The 13,567-nt window shown below is 43.7% G+C and overlaps 1 protein-coding gene across 2 annotated transcripts; it reads left to right on the plus strand.

Moving 5' to 3' along the window:
• The first annotated feature begins 2,138 nt into the window (after positions 1-2,138).
• On the plus strand, positions 2,139-8,448 carry LOC138846977 (uncharacterized). Of its 2 annotated transcripts, none has more exons than XM_070064348.2 (2): positions 2,139-2,392; positions 6,002-8,448. In XM_070064348.2, the coding sequence occupies exon 2, from the start codon at positions 6,069-6,071 to the stop codon at positions 7,029-7,031; it is 963 nt and encodes a 320-aa protein (XP_069920449.1). In that variant the 5' UTR covers positions 2,139-2,392; positions 6,002-6,068; the 3' UTR covers positions 7,032-8,448. Both variants share the same exon structure in this region, with proteins under 2 accessions (XP_069920449.1, XP_069920459.1).
• Positions 8,449-13,567: the final 5,119 nt, after the last annotated feature.

The raw sequence follows: 13,567 nt of genomic DNA on the forward strand, positions 1-13,567 counted from the left end.
GGGCAACCGGGACAGAATCCGGCGCCCCGACCGGGACTAGAACCCGGTGTGCCGGCACCGCAAGGTGGAGGATTAGCCTATTGAGCCATGGCGCCGGCTAGTTCTTTCAATTTCTTAAAACTAAAGTTCCAAGAACAACCTTCCTATAAAGAGTAAGCTGAGAGCAATGAGTTCAATAGGAAAAATAAGCCGTAATCCTGATTATTCTTGAGAGGATGAGGTCAAAAAAGAAAAACCTATAGCTATAGGAATCATTTCATCTATGGACTGATGTAAGAAAGAACCCTGGGGCCAGCTCTGTGGTGTAGTGGGAAAGCTGCCATCTGCAGTGCTGGCATCCCATATGGGCAGTGGTTCGAGTTCCTGCTGTTCCACTTCTGATCCAGCTCTCTGCTATGGTCTGGGAATGCAGTGGAAGAGGGCCCAAGTCCTTGGATTCCTGCACCCATGTTGGAGACCCAGAAGAAGCACCTGATTCCTGTCTTCGGATCAGTGCAGCTCCAGCCATTGCAGCCAACTGGGGAGTGAACCAGCTGATGGAAGACCTCTCTCTCTCTCTGACTCTCCTTCTCTTTCTGTGTATAACTCTGACTTTCAAAATAAATAAATAAATCTTTAAAAAAAGGAAAAAGAAAGAAGCCTGAGAGTCCCTTAATCAGAATTATTCCTGGTGTCCTTTTCAAACAAATGCACCCAATTTTACACTATAATGTGTGAAATTCCAATTCTGAAACATCATTCATTTATCCTAAGAATCATTCTCCTTCCAACTCATTGAATTCCTCATGTTGCCTATGGACTCACTCTTTCCATCTTCCAGTGACAATTGCTTGTACAAATATTGAATTTATCCAAGCTGGGAGAAATACTAGGAGTTAACATGAGAATTGAAAGGTGAGGAGGATGCTTCATTATGTGTTGAGAAAAGGTCAGATTCCTTCTTTTTTTTTTTTTTTTTTTTTTTTCAGTTGCCAAATGTTGAAACACCTAGGCAAATCATATCTTGGGTATTTCTCAAGTATGTGGATTTGAAGATGCAGAAAATATTTGAGATTTCACTACCTCTATTATCTAATCACAGAACTTCCTTGTCTGTGCAGATTTCCTTCATTGCTTTATCTTTTATCTCTGCATCACTGTCAGAAACTCATGCTCTTCTAGGCTGACAGAGTAATTTATTTCATGGTGTTAAGTACTGTTAATATGACAGAGTTTAGTGAAGTTAAATGTCTGTCATTTCACAAACAGGATAACAAAAACTGCATGAAATTAAATGGCATGCTCAGTTACAGCAGCATTATTTCAGAATAGACGTGTATAATTACCAAGCTTCTTAACATTGCACCAACTCTTGACTACAAGAAGGTGAGATCCATAGGAGGAGGGACAATGAATTCACACACATGAAGCTACAAGGAGTACCTGCTGAGGTCAAGAAGTCTCAAATACCTGGTGCCCATGTATAGATAGGACAATCAGGATTTATAACAAAAAAAAAGTGAACCTATGTTTTAATTTCTGTGTCAAAAATTTGGTGAACTTCTCCAAAAATTTGGGTTATACTATATCTCCAAACAAAATGGGCATTTCAACATAAGTTGGGTGAATTATACAGAAGAATTAAGTAAATTTTCAGCAAGAGATTGATAGCTATATTTAACAAAAGTTAAGATGTGAGAATCATGGATAAATGTGTGAATTAGGGGATTGGATTTGTATTTCTTCACTTTACTCTTCTGAATTAGTTCAATTTGCTAGTCTTTGCTCACTAGCTTTTAATGAGGAAGATTTTTTTTTTTTTAAATTTGACCGGTAGAGTTGCAGATAGTGAGAGAGAGAGACAGAGAGAGAGAGAGAAATGTCTTCTGTCAGGGAACAGTTCGAGGAGGTATCGCTAGGAGGAGGTTTTTACTTTCGGTTTTGACCAGGGGCTTTCCTACGGGCGGGGCTCTCCTGAGGAGGAGGGTTTGAGGTCACGTTAAACAACAAGATGGCGGCAGGACCCTCGCAGTGAGTCTGCCTGCCTGCCTGCTGCGTGACACCTCACCTGATTGACTGAACGACGAGTGCCTTTCACGAGAACAGAGACCGGATTGGTGTGCCCCATGCATGGACTCTAGCTTGCTCCTGATTGGTTGCATTTTGTATATAAGCCACGGGGCGTAAGGAGGAAGCTCTCTTTCTCTCCTCTCCTTTCCTCCTCCCTCTGTCACGTTTACTTTCTCTAATAAAAAGTCTACTGAAGATGGATAAACGTCGTTCATTCTTTTCTCGCCCGAGAAACCGTCGGCGTGGGCCCTGGGTTGAGTCTGCTGGCCAGACTCCCTGAGACGCTCGCGGCAAGTGGTGCCATGACTCAGATTCCTCCACGAGGGACAAGCAGCGGAAGAAGGTAAGAAAACTTAAAACGTACATATACGGAAATCTAGGGGATAAAGCCTAGGACCACTGTGGTTTTGAGTAAGCAAATCAGGTTGCAATCATGGGAAATATACCCTCAGTTGCAAAAATGCAGCTGCTCCTCAACCGATTGTTGAGAGCAACGGGGATGCCCGTCAAAGCTGCAACTGTCTGCTGTTTCACCATAGCAGTGGTGAAAGTTTTGCCATGGTTCATAGAAGGAGGGAATTTATCAAGGGAAAACTGGTGCACAGTAGGAAGGGAACTGCGAGCCGCTAAAGTTGAAGAAACGGTCTTACGGATGTGGTTCTTGGTTGATAACGCTTTGGCTACAGACTCAGAAATTATAGGGCAATTGCTAGATGAAGGTTTAAAAATTTTAGAAAAAATAGGCAAGGATTCCAAGGATAGCAGCAGCAAAGATTTGGAGGAGGAAAGTGGTGCTGGTGGAGGGACGCCAAGTAAGAAGAGCGTCCCTCCCTCTGATATCTCCCCACCACTTTATCCTCCACTGCCTTCCATCCTGCCTTACCCTGAGGACTCTCCCCACGGTTGCTGCCTTGCTAGCAGTGCCCCACAGTGGCGCCCTGTTGTACTCGGTTCAGGGAGGATGGCAGTGAAGGAAAAGGGAAGGGCCATGACTCCCATTGACCCAGAGGAGGAGGAGCAAGACAGCCCTGTTGGCAGGGGAAGCCAATCCCACCGAGGGCCAATTCTGGATTGGTCACAATTCTATAAACCACAACAGATATTCCCGGTATTCATAGATCAACAGGGCAATAGAGGTTGGATACCGGTGGACTTTAAACTACTTAAGGAATTGCAGCAAGCAGTACAACTTTATGGGCCCCATGCAAATTTTACTAAGGCAGTCCTTGAAGGCATGGGATCAGGAGGCCTTATAGTGGAAGATTGGAGAAACATAGTTAAGGCAGTTTTGTCAGGGGGTGACTATCTTCTATGGGCCACAGCTTATGGGGAGCTAGCAAAAAAACAGGCGCTGGCCAATAGGGCCAACGGGCGACCTGCTTGGAACGAGGATATGTTAACTGGCGAAGGAGCATTTGACACCGAGGATGCGCAAGCGCGGTGCCCAAATGAAGTACTGATGCAGGTCAGGGATATAGCTCTTCGGGCTTGGAAAGTGGTCCCAAAAAGGGGAGAGGTTAAACACAGTCTTACGAAAATAATCCAAGGTCCCAGTGAACCATATGCAGACTTGATTAACAGACTGTTTGAGGCTACAGGCAATTTGTTTGAGTCGGTGGATGAAGCTGCCCCATTGTTGAGGAGATTGGCCTATGAACAAGCTAATAAAACATAACCGTACGGCGCTTAGATCCTGACAGCATAAAGACATTCCCACTTTTATAAAAATATGTCAGGATGTGATGGACGATAGTGCATCCGGAGCCCATGCCGCCATGGCTATGGCAAAAACTATACGAGGTAATAGCCGTAAATGTTTCAACTGCAGCAAAGAGGGCCACTTAAAAAAGGATTGCAGGGAAACTAGGACACAGGGCCGGCAACCAGGACTATGCCCCAGATGTGGAAAAGGAAACCACTGGGCCAATGAATGCTACTCAAAAATGGACAGAGCAGGTAATCCCTTAGAACAAAAAACAGACAAATGCTCTCAGTCGCTAGTGCTACATTATATGGATGATATCCTCCTTGCCACTCAGGACAACCACACCATGCTGGTGGCATTTACTGCCTTGCAAAAACAACTCACTAATAATGGTCTACAAATAGCTCCAGAAAAAATTCAATCTCAAACTGTTGTACAATACTTGGGCCTAAAAGTAACCCCCACTAAGGTCATGCCTCTTGATTTTAATATTTCAACACATGATGTAAAAACACTCAATGATCTCCAAAGGCTCTGTGGACACTTAAATTGGATACGACCTTACTATAAATTAACCACTGAAGAGATGCAACCTCTATTTCGACTTCTAGAAGGGGATTCTAATCTTAATTCTCCCAGGCAATTGACCCCTCAGGCAAAAGAGGTGATCTTCATGTTTGAACAAAGACTCAAAACCACTGCCATGCAGCATTGTGACCCTGCCCAAGAAATTCAAATTTTGATTTTCATAGAGTTTCACTACCCATATGCCCTACTCTGGCAAGGAGGGCCTCTCTTGTTCATATATCCTCATGATCATTTACCACAAGTAATACTCCCATATGGAGAAGCATTGGGAAACCTGGCTATACAGGCTGCCAACAAGGCTTTAGAACTTTCGGAACGTGTGCCACACCGATGTGTGACACTATTCGACTCTCAAGTAATTAGGGAAAGGGGCAAGGAAGTTTGGCAATGGGCTCATATGATGGCACACTTAAATATAGAAATTGATAATCATTACCCCAGTCATCCCTTTATTTCATTCTGTAAAAATGTACCTGTACATTACTTCAAAAGGGTGTATAACAACCCTATTACAAATGCCCCAATAGCCTTTACTGATGGTGCAAAAGGAGGCACCGGATCCGCGGTAGTCGGTGCTCAATGTCATTTCGTACTTACTATGTCTCCATCCCCTCAGCATGCAGAACTAGCCATAGTATCAAAAATATTGCTTCTCTACACACAACCTATTAATGTCCTATCCGACAGTGCCTATGTAGTTAATGCTGTCAAACTAATGTTGTCCCCTGTTATATTATCCCGCCATTCCACTGTTTTCCCTTATCTAGATGCTGTTCATCAGGCTATATACACCCAAGTCACTCCTCTATTTATAGGGCATATTAGAGCTCATTCTCAGCTACCTGGTCCCCTAGCCTTAGGCAATCACTTAGCCAATCAATATTCTCGCTTCCAACTTGCATGCTTAGCCCTAGAATTAGCAAAAGAGTTTCACCAAAAATGGCATGTAAATAGCCTAACCCTCAGCAAAAGGTTTAACATTCCACTTGCCAAGGCCAAAGACATTGTCCGTACCTGTGAGCGATGTGTGATACATGTTCCTCTGCCTGCACCTACAGGGGCTAACCCCAGAGGATTGTATCCCTGTCACAATTGGCAAATGGACGTCACTCACATACCTTCATTTGGCAGAGTTAATTGTGTTCACGTCACTGTGGACACATACTCAGGTGTGGTCATGGCTTCGGCCATGGCCAAAGAATCCACCACTTGCGTCGTTCAACATTGTTTACAATGTTTTGCCACCTGGGGAACCCCACAAGTCATTAAAACAGTCAATGGCCCATTTACACCTCTGCAAAATTTCGAGATTTCTTAATACAATTCAGCATCCAACATGTAACTGGAATTCCCTATAATCCACAGGGTCAAGGCATAGTAGAATATACCAATCAGTACCTAAAACTTATCATTAATAAACAAAAAGGGGGAGTAGGAGTATTATCCTCCTCACCCAAAGATATCTTGAACACAGCCCTATATACCATAAATTTTTTAAATCAGAAATCGGATGGCACCACTCCAGCTGAACGGCATGCACGTACTGCTGAGAAGCCAAGTAAAGAATGGGTGATGTGGAAGGATCCACAGGATAATCAATGGAAAGGCCCGTTCCCGATATTACGACGGGTGCGAGGTGCAGTCTGTTTTCTCCCACAGGATGCGACACGACCAGTGTGGACCTCGGAAAGAAGGACAAGGAGATTAGACAAGCCATCGAAGGACGATGCTTATCATCTGGAACAGGACGAGGAGATCGCTGACGCACCACCTCCTCCTGAAGATCCTCCTAACCACCGCAACCAGCAGCTCTGATGAGGGCAACCCCTACTGGGGGCTCCTTTGGGCACTCCCTTTTCCTCTCCCTTTATCCAACTCTTCCAAGATCCTCCCCTTAATGTACTTAACCAATGCTACTCTTGGTCAGCGCTACAACGTTCCGGCTGCTGACCCGGTAGCTTCACCTAACTCTGCTTACGCTAGCCTGAATCTCACCTTATCTCTAGCCGGATCTCTTTGCTTTCAGATAAGCAAGGACGGTATGGATGAGTGTGGGTTTAATCACACCCACCCTTCACCATGCATTGTTTTACTCCCTTTTGTTCTCAGCGATTTTGTGAATGTTTCCCACTCCAACTCTTCATGTCAGAATAATTCCGGCAATGTGGCCTCTTTCTCCTCTAATAGCATTCCACTGCGTTGTCTCCAGTGCACTTATAACAAGCCTTTACCTATTGTAGACCTCATCGAGCATTGTAAATCCCCAGTCAACCCCGTACGCCCCGCTTTCTCATCTTGCTTATCTAGCACGGTTCGCCCGCAGTTAGGTCATGGATTCTTTCTCACTCGCCACGCATTATTTGGAAGCTGGACAGCCCTCAATAATTCAGTCATTACCCGCTTTACTACTACAAATGTGACCTGTTCCAACCCTCATTCCAATAACACCCACATACAGCCTCTCAGTAACAGCATACAGGCTTGGTCCAAGCAAAATAGGTTTGAAACCGATGAGGATGGTAGTGTGTGGGACCCATTTGTCATGTGTAATGCTGCTGGAGCTTGTACAGATATCACACCCTTACTTTTCCTTAAAGGATTCCATTGGGCATACTACCAACATGCTAACCTAAAAAGTACTATAACACATCCCATAAAGCTGAAGGCAGGGTCAATTCTGTGTGCCTGAGCACGCCTTTTCTTTGGTATGTTTGTCAAGACATTAATGGTACTTGTTTTTCAGGAAATCTGACTAACTGCTGGGATGGGAACCACATGGCTGTCGTGGTTCGCATTCCAACTTGGGTCCCAGTACGGGTACTGGTACGCGAGCAGGACTTTGCAGTCGCCCTCCGCAACCAGAGAGACTTCGGTGCCACCGCCATCGTTGTAGCCATTATTGTAGCCTTGTCAGCCGGCGCGGCGGCCATCGGTATGGCAGTCTCTCAGGCTTCCACCCTATCCACACTGGATAACATTACTAAGAACACGGCTGCGGTGCTGGAACATCAACAAGAAATGGACCTACGCCTCTATACCGGCCTCCGAATGCTAAATCAGCATGTAGATGTTATGCAGGAAGAGCTGGACTTATTGGGGGCTCTTGCGGGTATGCCGTGCTTACTTCAATCCATGTCCACTTGTGTTACTCCCTTTAAAGCAGCAGAATGTTCTCATTTAGCCAATGACTCTAAAGCTTTAGGAAAAATGATAAATACTACATGGAATAGAAATTTCACTCTGCTGTTAAATAAGCTGCGACGTGATATATTATGGTTAAGGGAAACCTCTCCTTCTGGTACAACTATATGGTCGCCCTTTGCAACCCTAGGGTCCTGGTTCGGCAAATCCTGGAACACGGTTAAAGAATGGGTGGCCATCTGGGCCCTGTTTATTATGGTACTCTTGTTTGGTTCTGGGTTACTCTGCCTCCTGATCTCCATCATACACCGCCATAGGCAAACGCAGCTGGTGGTGAAACAAGCCATGTTAGCGATGCACAAACAATACCCCATGACTAACCCCCAAGCTGGAGTGTGGCTTAGCATGTTGGAACGGTAGTCAAAGACGGGTAAGTTCTGGGAGGCATGCCGAGCAACCTAAGACAGGGCGGAGGGGCATGCTCCCCGCCGACCCCATGACAGGTACACTGGTATTGCGCTCCAGGTCGCCTAAGACAGACACGTTTCCATGCCATCAATTTAAAATAAAGTAGGGGGAGATGTCAGGGGGCGGTATCACTAGGAGGAGGTTTGTTTTTTTTTTTTTTTGGTTTTGACCAGGGGGCTTTCCTACGGGCGGGGCTCTCCCAAGGCAGAGGGTTCGAGGTCCTGGTAAACAACAAGATGGCAGCAGGACCCCCGCAGTGAGTCTGCCTGCCTGCCTGCCTGCTGCGTGACACCTCACCTGATTGACAGAACGACGCGTGCCTTTCACGAGAACAGAGACCGGATTGGTGTGCCCCATGCATGGACTCTAGCTTGCTCCTGATTGGTCACATTTTGTATATAAGCCACGGGTGTAAGGAGGAAGCTCTCTTTCTCTCCTCTCCTTTCCTCCTCCCTCTGTCACGTTTACTTTCTCTAATAAAAAGTCTACTGAAGACAGATAAATGTCGTTCGTTCTTTTCTTGCCCGAGCAACTGTCGTTGCGGGCCCTGGGTTGAGTCTGCTGGCCAGACTCCCCGAGACGCTCGCGGCAGTCTTCCTTCTGTTGCTTCACTCCCCCAATGGCCACTATGGCCGGTGCTGTGCTGATCCAAATCCAGGAGCCAGGTGCTTCTTCCTGGTCTCCCATGTGGGTGGAGGGGCCCAAGCACTTGGGCCATCCTAACTGCTCTCCTGGACAACAGCAGAGAGATGGACTGGAAGAGGAGCAACCAGGACTAGAACCTGGTGCCCATATGGGATGCCAGCACCACAGGCAGAGGATTAAAGTGAGCCACAGCGTCAGCCCTGAAGAAGACCTAGAGCAGTCAACCCAACTAAAAGTTTTGGGTCTTCATTCCCAAATTATCCTAATCTCCAGAATGTGTTAATTTTTAGGAGCTTGTGATATTTTGTTCCATGTGTTCTCTGGCTGTGCTAGTCAGACCAGTAAGATATTTATTATCTGTGTGATACTAGATGGAGTCAGACCCTTTGGGAAGAATCCTTCCTGGTGAAGAATCCCTGTTTATGTATCTTTTCCCACTCTTGCAGATCTATGCCAGCGGGAGCTGATCCAAGTGCCTTCCCTGTGACTGTACTATTTCCACTTTTTAAAAACTATCTTCTCCTATACTGGAGCAGCAAGCTCCCTCCCTGCTCACTATCTTAATCCTGACGTGTAAATAATCTCTTAACAAATGTGTTTCTTGCAAATATTTCCCTCAGTCTGTAGCTTGCTTTCTCATTCTCTTGACATTGTCTTTCACAGAGCTTTTCACTGTAAAAACAATGAAGTCAACCTTATCTATTTGGTAATCATATACTCTAGTCTAGCAAGGTCTACTAGGCAATGTAATTTGGCCTAGACATTAAGATGCCTGGATCCTGTATCAGAATTGCTGTTTTTGAGTCCTGGCACTGTTCCCAATTCCTGCTTTCTGCTAACCTATTCCTGGAAAGCATCAGGTGATGGCTCAAGTCACCGGGTCATGATCAACTGATTTGTGACTTGGCTCCTGGTTTGACCTTGCCCTGACCAGCCCCTAGGTATTGAAGGAATTTTCAGATGATCCTGCAGATGGGAAATGTCTGTCTCACTGCCTTTCCAATAAATACAAAAGTAAACAATTATAAAAGTCCATATAGGCTTTCTGTGTGGACAAGACAGCTGCAGTATTGACAAGTTTAAGGCTCTGTGCCTGCATATGGCCAACAGACCCTTAAGGAAGTAAAGAGGACACTGAACACAGTGAACTCTGTCCTGGTTCTTTAGGCCTCTGTGTAGAACAGGGAAGTTGGTGGTGTGAGAAATGCATATCACCCTCTTTCCTCAATATTGTGGATGATCTCATGTCTCTGTTTCCTCTCCCACAGCTTATAGTTCTTATTGATGTATGTTGCAGCTTTGGGGAAAACAAAGCCTCCCTGTAAAACCTCACATACCAGGCTCGATGGAATTTGCTTGAACAAAGAAAGTGTTTGGCTGATCTCAAGAAGGCAGTCCCAGAGTTATCGCTCTGCACCTTTGATCATTTCTCTATCTCTCTGAGACTTATTGCAGTGCTGCTTGAGAAAATTCGCAGCATCTTTCTACTGTTATTTTCTAGGAATTTTTTGAGGATATCCAGGGCTTTATTTTGTAATGCAGAGGTCACACCATGGCCCCAACCCCACTTCCCACCCTGCACTTCTTAAATGTTTATCACTCTAGGAGACCCAGCAATCCCCTTCATGATCTTTTGAAGATCATTGAACTGGAAGATTATACCCATATTTCTCTTAAACAGATCAATAGCATTACTTACAGAATTCATTTTACATAGATAGCAAAAGTTATACTAAATTTTTCACTAAACTAACTTTATATTTCACTGCTAAACATCGTCACAATGCCTTCTGGTTCTCATTTTCTTGGTGCTCACAATGTCCTTATCTTTCTCTGGATCTTCTGCCTGTCTCTTGATCCCTCATGTTACTCTCTGCTCAGATTTACGCTCCACAGAGTCTGCACCAGACTTGAGATTGGTCTTTCTGGATCGCAGACTCATTACCTCTGTATTTTCAGTTACTCCTTTCAGATTCTTCATGGAGACTTCTACACTTTTCCCCTTCACTTTCACTTCTGTTGTGTTATGCATGGGGGACGCATTCTCTCTGCCAGATCTCAAGCACATTCTATTTTTACTGACTTTGCCCCTGGATGTAAGTTTCTTGGCTTCATCATTTGGTTTTTGTAGCTCCTGGTTTTCAGAGACCTCAATTTTCTTTGTTTTAATAATTTCTTCTGGTATTAGAAATGCAGGTCTTCGTCCTTCTTCCACATTCGTTTTATGTTGGCATCATTAAGGACATTCCCTTATGTGGAGCGATCAAGTCTTCTTCATGTTCCTTTTCTTGTAGCTTTCATGTTATCCCTGTTCAGATTTTCCACGGGTTCAACCTTTTTTGCAGAAGCTCTCAAACATTACACCACCGTCACAGGTTCTGGTGACTGGCATCTCTCCTGGGAACAGTTCTCTGCCTCTTGTTGACTGGCTTCTGCTCCACAAGTTCCTGTGGGCTAGCCACGGAGCACAACTTCTTGTTTCCTGTGAGGCTTTCATCTTCTGTGGACTCCCTCATGTGGGCCAGGGAAGGGTTACTTCTGCCTTGCAATTTTCCAGGTTCTCTGCCACCCACTACGTCTTCTATGGGTTTTGTCTTAGGAGCCCTAAGAACGCTTTTGAACATTTCAAGAGGTTTTTCTCCATCAGGTGTTTGCTTTGCTATATCCTTAAGGGTATCAACATCAATTCCCAGCTCTCCAGCATGACCTGGTGTTTGTGATAGTTCCTTGAAGCTACCTTGCTCTTGTAGGGGTTGGGCCTTCTCCTTAGATGCTCTTGGCTGCCTCCTGCTACCGGTTACACTCGCTGCTGAGTCCAGTTTCTGCTCTGCAGATTCCTTAAAGACTCTGACACCTTCATCTGGTACTTCAGGTGCCTGTGTGGTTTCCCCTGATGTTTGTGTGCACTTCCTGCGTGTCCGTACTGAGACCTCTTTCACATTTATTTCCTTACCTTGAGCTGTCTCAGGAAAATTTTTTTACATCTACCTCTATCATACATTTTCAGTTAAATTTTGTAATGGGTGCAATTTTATTTAGTTTTTTTTTTTTAAATTGTTTAACATAGATATCCATTTATTCCAGGGCATGGGTAAATGACTTTCTTCACTGTCTTACCTTGCTTCCCTTTCAAACATAAGTTGACTTTGTTTATGAGGACTTACATTGGAGCTCTCTAGTCTTCTCCACAAATCTATTTATCTATTCTCCGGCCAGTAGTATTCTATCTTCATTACTGTAGAGTTCATGTAAATCAGAATTTGGGAGTGCCACTCCAATGACATTCTTTTCTCCTTCAAATTAAGGTTCATCTATGTTGTTGCTAATGACAGATTCTGATTCTGTTTCAAAGCTCTACACTATGGCAGGATATAATAGACATTCGCTTGATTAATTCTTCCATTAGGTTGTTTCCTCATTTTGGTAATTATAAATAATTTTGAAATAAACATAGGAGTACAGATACCTCTTTGACAGATTCATTTCAAATCCTGTGGATAAATACTCAGAAAGGGCCTATGTGATAATTTTATTTTTAGTGTTTTGACAAGTACATATTCTATTTTCTTCATTGCTGAGGTGGATAAGCAGGGTGTTTTTCCCTTATAGTTAAACTTTTTTAAAATGTAACATTTTATTTATTATTTTTGAGAAAATGTAATTTAAACTTATATTATAGTCAGATGCTTCAAGCCTCACTAAATAAAAATTTCAACAAATAGAAAGTTTTTTTTTTTATTATTTGACAGATAGAGTTATAGACAGTGAGAGAAAGACAGAGAAAAAGGTCTTGCTTCTGTTCGTTCACTACTCTAATGGCCGCTACAGCTGGCGCTATGCTGATCCGAAGCCAGGAGCCAGGTACTTCCTCCTGGTCTCTAATGGGGGTGCAGGGACCCAAGCACTTGGGCCATCCTCCACTGCCCCCTGGGGCCACAGCAGAGAGCTGGACTGGAAGAGCAGCAACCGGGACTAGTACCTCACGCCCCAACCGGAACTAGAACCCAGGGTGCCGGTGCCACAAGCAGAGGATTAGCCAAGTGAGCCATGGCACCGGCCAAGAAATAGAAAGTTTAAAAAAGATTGTAGTTCAGCAGAAAAATATGTGAGTCTATAAACAATAATCATTTGGAAACAATGTTTAATTTCACTCAATAAAGTAATTTTTTTCTTTCTGTGAACCACTTTATTACTAACCACAAATTTATTTTCCAGGGTTGTTACTGAGATTGTGTGGAATAATTATGCTAAGTTGGGAAGATCATACATCCTGAAAATATTAAGGCTTCTTATCCAGGAACGTGGACTATCTCTTCATGTATTGAGATTTTCTTTGATTTGCTTTTCAAGAGTTATATTTATCTTGACCAGTGCTGTGGTGCTCAGCTCTTGCCCATTGGCTCAGCTCTGGCCCATTGCAGTCATTTGGAGAGTGAACCAGCAGGTGGAAGACCTATCTTTCTGTCTCTCCCTCTCTGTCCAAAGCTCTACCTCTCAAATAAATAAATGTAATCTTTTTACAAAGAGTTGTATTTGTCCTCATATACATGTTGTGCATATGTAGTTACGTGTCTACCCAAATATTCTATTTTGGGCATCCTTAGGTTTTTAGTTTTATATCCTTTCTCTTTCTTGCTAAAGAAGAAAGTGATTGATTATTTTATGTTAACTTTGTATCCTACAACCTTGTTATACTTGGTAGTTAGTTCCAGAAAGGAGATTTGGTGAATTGTTTTGAATTTTCTGCATGGAAAACCCTGACATCTATAAAGAGAGGCAGTTTTAATTCTCTCTCTGAAAATAGTATTTATATTATTTTATTTTAATTATCTTATTGCATTAACTAGAACTTTGATGGTGAGAAGAAGTGGGAGGAAGGGACATTATTGATTGGTTCTTTTTTTTTTTTTAATTTTTTTTTTTTTTGACAGACAAAGTGGATAGTGTGAGAGACAGACAGAGAGAAAGGTC

Source organism: Oryctolagus cuniculus, chromosome 1 (assembly GCF_051225735.1).
Source record: "Oryctolagus cuniculus isolate XC-2025 breed Fujian yellow rabbit chromosome 1, ASM5122573v1, whole genome shotgun sequence".
In the NCBI taxonomy this organism is placed as follows: domain Eukaryota; kingdom Metazoa; phylum Chordata; class Mammalia; order Lagomorpha; family Leporidae; genus Oryctolagus; species Oryctolagus cuniculus.

Bases quoted from the DNA above. Each gene is read 5' to 3' on its own strand.
- LOC138846977 (XM_070064348.2), top strand. From the start codon at position 6,069: ATGCTTATCATCTGGAACAGGACGAGGAGATCGCTGACGCACCACCTC.